The 6727-nt window shown below is 39.4% G+C and overlaps 1 protein-coding gene across 1 annotated transcript; it reads left to right on the top strand.

Moving 5' to 3' along the window:
* Positions 1 to 659: 659 nt before the first annotated feature.
* LOC114352971 (uncharacterized) lies at positions 660 to 1453 on the top strand. The gene has a single exon (XM_028304748.1). It carries the CDS (start codon positions 739 to 741, stop codon positions 1165 to 1167), a length of 429 nt encoding a protein of 142 aa, XP_028160549.1. The 5' UTR covers positions 660 to 738; the 3' UTR covers positions 1168 to 1453.
* The last annotated feature ends 5274 nt before the right edge of the window (positions 1454 to 6727 follow it).

Genomic DNA, 6727 nt, shown 5'->3' with positions numbered 1-6727 from the left:
CATGGCGAGTACATAGCAATCGAACACGAGATGCGTTTTATCTACTTTCTAATTTATAATTATATTTTTGCCCCGCCCCCTGATGATAAACCATATTTATAGTATACTTTACAATTAATCCCGATGTTTTACTGTTCGCCAACTTCCAACCGATGCTCGATCTCTATGTCGCCAGCTAATGAATTATTGACAAAAATAATAATAGATTACATTTTATAGCACTAAATGCCTGCCTACATGTGCTACTATGACACATTGTTCGTTCAAGAATTAATTCTAATGTATTTTATGATGACTCGGAACAAACGTTAAAAATGAAGCATGTAACAGAATGCACCATGTCAATATACCAGATTTTTACATTACGTCAGTAAATATTTTCCAGTTTATTCTATCCGAATCTTTCACAATACATGTCCGTATCACAGCACACACTGTCCGTAAACACACGACGCACCACTTTTGAATTACACTTTGTGCGCGATCTTTTTTACGCGAGTGACTAAAGTTGTTGCGAGCGCGAGCGACACAGCGGCACTGAATTCGTGTTTTGCCGGCGGCGCCCGGCGCTCGTGTGCGGAGCCGGCCGCCGGACGGCGCGTGCGGGCGGCGCGGCGGGGCGTGGGCGCCGCATTTAAGCTCGAGCCTCTCCACGCACCTGTTAAACGCAACTCAGCCTCCTCACGAGCGCACGCGACCACCGCTAGCTCAACAACCGCGCCACTCAGCCGCTCGAAAATGAACTCGAAAGCCTCACTCGCCCTGACGGCCACCCTCGCCGCGCTCGCCGCCCTGGCCGCCCTGGCGTCCGCGATGCCCACGGACGCTCGCACCCCCCACAAGCTGGACTTGTCCACCGTCATGAACAAGACGGTGTGCCCGATCAAGATCGAGATAGACGTCGACCCCGACCGGATACCCAAGAGGATCAAAGTGATGAAGTGCGAACGCGACCCGAACCAGTGGTGCTCGAAGATGCACGTGCCCAAGCACGAGTGCTGCCAGCACCAGCACGACAACGTGAAGCTGGAGTGCGTGGAGGTGCAGGACACGGTGCAGGTGTACTACCCGGCGCAGCAGCTGGCGCAGCCCTACCGCGTGTCCGTGGGCTGCGCCTGCGTCATGCAGGAGACGGGGCAGGTGCAGGACGCCGTGCCGGCCAGGTGACCGCGCCGCCGCCGCCGCCGCCACCGCCGCCGCCACCGCCGGCGACCGCCTCACCAAGTTCCTACACTCCACTAGTGATAAAATTAATTTATTGTGTGACTGCGACCGAGTGCACGTATTTATTGTTATGGTTGTGACTTTGTAAATATAGAGTTAAGTCCAGTCAGTGAAAAGGGCAGCTCGGTTCTACGGCAGCCTATTAAGTTTAAGGACTTCCCGATTACCTGTTTTCAGGCATCGGCTATGTTTAAGTTTTGTTATACCTGAATTGTAATAAAAAATATTTTCAATGAATTTTCAAGTTTTCTTTACAAAAAACCCAATAGGTATAGGATTACATACCCTCTTAAATATTTTATCAAGAAGTTTCGTAATTGATAATACTTATTTATTTTACCTTTGAGATAAAACAATCCCTATGAGAGAGATGAATGTGACAAAAAATTACATTTATATTCACTTTATAATATTTTAAACAACAATAATTTTCATCAGATTTCAATATGGGTCAGAATCGTGTTATGCATACGTAACTAAGATTAAACATTTTGCAAATTATACATGACATCTGGTACACACGTAATTTTCATTCATCAACTAATACGTAATAGAGTTTTGAATGTAATTTTAAAATACACACGTTCATTCATGAATGCTACTTACGCTCGGCGCTCTACTGTAAATAGCACTACAATACATTCTGTGGTTGACTGAAATTTGTCTGAATCGGATTTCCCAGGCTAGGTCTCATATTGTCATCTCTGACAGCATCTGATAAAATAAGAATTAGTATATCCGCGCTGTAGTAGTCACCAGGAGGCTGACTCAGTCGCGGCCATGAGTCACTATTCGGCCACTTTCTACACGCTCTACGAAACGCGCGCGATCCTCAGGTATCGATGAGTTGCTCAACAGCACGCAACGTTTCGGCGGAAAATCCATGGAGGATTTTTGATACGACTATATTATTATCAACTATGTAGCTATAAAGTTATAACTAAAGAAAAACGAAACATTTGAATTTGGGTATGCAGCATCCATTAAAAATGTTGTTACTACAGTTTACAGTAGCTACGATGGAATAACGTAGACGCATAATAGTTACGTTACGATAGTAAACGTCAAAGACAATATTAACCAATTCGTCATTAAACAGACTTAAAAAATGTTCGTTCTAAACCAGCAAATAAACTAGAAATACCTAGTTAATTATAGTTAGATTAAGGCCGAGTTGCACCACCTAACTTTGACCGTAACTATGACGATAACCGGTGTTTTTTGTATGGAGTTTGACAGATTTTTGACGTTTGTCAAAGTTAAAGTAAGATGGTGCAACCCAGCCTAAGCTTAGCAAATAATAATGTGTGCTCAATGGCTGTCAAAATATTCAATTCCCGGCCTGATCTGAGACAGTTAAATGGATCACTTTTGCGAAGTGCATATTCTGCGTCAGACCCTTCCAAAGTCGTCTGCATGAATACCCAGTGGAAAATTGATTCTATTCAGTCAGAGATTTTCTTGACAAAAGGCAAAACTAATGATGACTTGAGTTTGTATTGTATTAAGTATTAAATTAAATATTTTATTTTTTATTTGTAAAATCTTTGCATGATTTTATATAAGTAGTTATTGAATTTTTAGCGTTAAGAGTTGCATCTCAAACTTATTTGAAAATTATAAATAACTTGAAAAAATCAGACTTCCCGCCTTTGGCAGTACGATTTTTTCAAGTTATTAATGTTCATATGTATACATATTATGTAGTTTTTGACGAACGAACTATTTAAAGATTAAAGCAAATAAATATATTTCAAATACACATACACACATATTTCATTTCATTTCAACCTTCTGGGGAGTTATCTGTAGCTGTACTGTAACCGCGACTTCGTACCGACGTGTGAAAATCGTTAGAATATTTTTTCCGGTTTTTGCAACATTTTTCATTTATGATTGATCTGCTTCTATTGGTTGTAGCGTAGCTTACTAGATAAATGGGCTATCCAACACAAACATATTTGTTTCAAATCGGACCGGTATAAGTTCCTGAGATTGCGCCGTAAACCAAACAAACAAAGAGACTCTTTAGCTTTATAATAATTTTCAGCATATTCCAATTTCCCATAAGTACAAAGTAGGTAAACTTAGATAACGAATGAGACTTTGAACCTACATCAGGCCTCCGTCACTCGCCTATGCCGGCCGAGATAATTACCTACAGCGCGCGACAACTTCAAGTTGCAAATCAGTCAGGACCGCCACGCGCCTGTGAGCACACGCGTATTTCTATACACGCTCGGTCGATCATCGTCACAATCAAGGTTTATTGTTCCAACAGCACTGTTATCCTTCTTTAATGTAAAATCGTAGTATTTAGGAATAATAATTAACTGTACTAATTTAAATAATTAAAAAAAACTACACTTTTTACATAATTTTGAAATACTTATGACAAAAAACTGTAGCAAAAAAATTATTTTAGCTAATATAAACATTAACTTACTTCACCGTGTCTTTTTTCCGACACTACACCTTTTAAAACTATTTGTCCAATTTCAAATTATTGCAACACTGAAGTTTATTAATAGGTACTTTAGAGATGGTACGATTATACAAACACCACTAGATTAAAGATTACCAATCGTAAATACAATAAATGCTTCTTAAAATTAAGTTATTATTTATTTTACTTTGCTTATGGGTCATTCCATGAAAATCTGTATATTTTGGACGTCATTTTGTCCCAAACATTTTTAAGATGCTTTTGAATACTTTATTAGTGTAAATTAAAGTTTATTTATTAATTATGTTATGTCTAAAAGGGCCAGTCACTTTATGCTATATTTTAGGAGAAATTATAATTTTCAATTTTTTCATACTACGTTACTCCTATATGACTTTCAATAAAGTATAAAACTTATAACCTTAACATTTATAGATAAGTTAATATACTTCATGTAGTTGTTTTGTTATTATCACTATATAAAAAACGTCATTCCGTAACTAGTAACTTAGTCCCTAGCGCCATTTAAAGCTAGGGCCTGACGTCTAGGGACTGACGATTTGGAGTAAAACTTAACACAAATGCAGATTAACTTTATAATGTAAGATGCTTAATACGATGTGCTGAAAATAGCCGAAAATCCACACGTAAATACTATTAAATTATATACAAATTCCTATTGTAATCAATAAAGCTACTCAACTAGGGACTGACGAAGTGACTGGATTAACACATGTTTCCGCAACAACTGGCACGTTTGCACTAATTCAAAAAACGGCTGCCACAAAGCCAGTATGGTCTGAGGATAACTTCGTATCGTACTTTAAACTCAACTAAATGTCATTCACTATAGATACATATTGTAGCGCAAAATTATAAAACCAGAGCGTGGCGAGGGAATGACGCTAAAAGCTGTGGACTCTTTTTCAAGTACAGAAAATCAAATAATTGTTTATTGAAACCTCAAAATATTAATAGAATTTGGTGTAATATACATTTAAATAGATTATTCGTTACTTAAAACAAAGGATCAAATTGATGTTTCTTTAAATATGGGTTCCAAAACACAAACTTTTGGAGTACGGACATGTCTAGGGAATGACGTTTTGGGTCATTGAAAAGGAATTTAAGATGTTTTAAAAATAGTTTTAAAAAATATAAATGGGTGATGAATAAAACACATTGCGAGCTGTTATTTAACAATTTTGGAATAAAATATTAACAAATATTCCATGTGAAATGTGGCGCGGACTAAGAGTTGACATATTTTTGTGGAATGACCCTTATACAACCCTGACGCTTGAGCTGCGAGGTAGATCAATTCTGAATACAAAAAAATTGCGCTCTTGTGAGCGTAGTAGTAAGGTGCGATTTCGAATGCACCATGTGCGTTGGATATTTTGCATTATTATTATTACCGTTAAAATGTCGGCATCTGATCCTACACAAAGGAGTGCAATTTCTGTTGCTACTATTATGTATTCTGTGCCTACATGTTCAAATACTGATTATGCGTTACATAAATACTGACATCCTTCGGCGCCTTGGCGACCAGCCTCAGCCGCTCCAGCTCACCCGGGCGCCTGAGCCTCGTTACAGCGGGCGAGGGCTGCCCTCCCTCTGCGCCTCCGGCTTTTAAATTACATTTTAGGGGTAGGGCAGACAAGACTACGTGGAGTCGGTTTTGCAGCGATTCGTTTCTGTCACGTTAGTTTTGTGGCACAAAATATTGCCTGTTTTGGACCATTTCAAATTAATTTAATGTTAAAATACGATTTAATACGAATATAGACATCATGATTTTCAATAATATGGATAAATACACTTATGAGTAATAAATTTATGAAAACAAATATTAGGATACATCACATTTATGAATATTATAGTTATTTTTTCGAATGATTAAGAGTTTCGATCATTAGTATAGAAAAATATATGAAAACAAATATTAGTAAAAACTAAGTGTATGATTAGTGATATTATGAATATCAATGATTATGTTTTTAAATATGTAGGTTTTAAATTTTTTATGAAGAATGATCATTATGGTATCAAATTGTATGAGAAATATTTTCGGACCTCCAATGATAGGAATTGAAAAGTTATGTAAGAAAATGCGCTACCGTGTTCGAGTGGTAAGACCATCTGCTTCAGACTCAGTTTGTTATAAACTAATAGATTACTTATTCGGACTGAGCAACTTGATAGTCTCCCAGTTCCCAGTTTTCCAACCTCCCATGATAAGTTGTCACTTGTCGCACCGTGACCCGTATGCGCGGGATCCGAGGGCGGCGGCGCCCCGCGGCGCGGCACTGCGGGCCTACTACCGCCGTGATTACAAGAACAACTAGGCACGTTGCCATGATAACGCACACGGCTACCATTTGAACACGAACAGAGAACACTACTAAAGTCTGACACTCGTATACACAAACGCTTGCTTAAGTGAAGTAGCTAATCGAACGCGCAGCGGTGAATAGAGCTCTGTGGTTGGTTCGTGTGGCACACTGTGCGTCCACGCACACTGTGAGACCTCATAGTAATGTTTGTGAATACGGCCGTGAATCTCTTTCTCTACTATTTTTGAAAATCATTGTTCATTTCTTTGTTAATTGCATTGATAACCGTATTTATCGTCTTACATCGTTCTTCGTTAGTTCGTTTGTTTCTGGCGAAATACGTCCACTGCTGGACAAAGGCCTCCCCCTAGGATTTCCACAAAGACCGGTCCTACGCCGCTCGCATCCAGGCATCTCCCGCAACCTTCACCAGATCGTCGGTCCACCTAGTGGGAGGCCTGCCCACGCTACGTCTTCCGGCTCGTGGTCGCCACTCAAGAACTCGTACGTACATCGTTCTATTGGAAACTAAAATTTAGACTTTCCAAAGCCACTTTACTGGTTTCAATTGGAAAGCTGGGAAGCTCAAGTACTAAGCACTTAAATACTTAGTTCTACAGTAGAGCGTGCAAAAGCGACGAGCAGTTCATCGACCAACGCGGGGATAACCCACGACGCGAACACAAATTGATTCGCGTCTGTAGCGTCTTAAACCTTT

This window comes from Ostrinia furnacalis, unplaced genomic scaffold, assembly GCF_004193835.3.
Source record: "Ostrinia furnacalis isolate ACB-3 unplaced genomic scaffold, ASM419383v2 OfSCF1491, whole genome shotgun sequence".
NCBI classification, from domain to species: Eukaryota; Metazoa; Arthropoda; class Insecta; order Lepidoptera; family Crambidae; genus Ostrinia; species Ostrinia furnacalis.
This window is presented reverse-complemented; position numbering and strand designations above follow the sequence as displayed.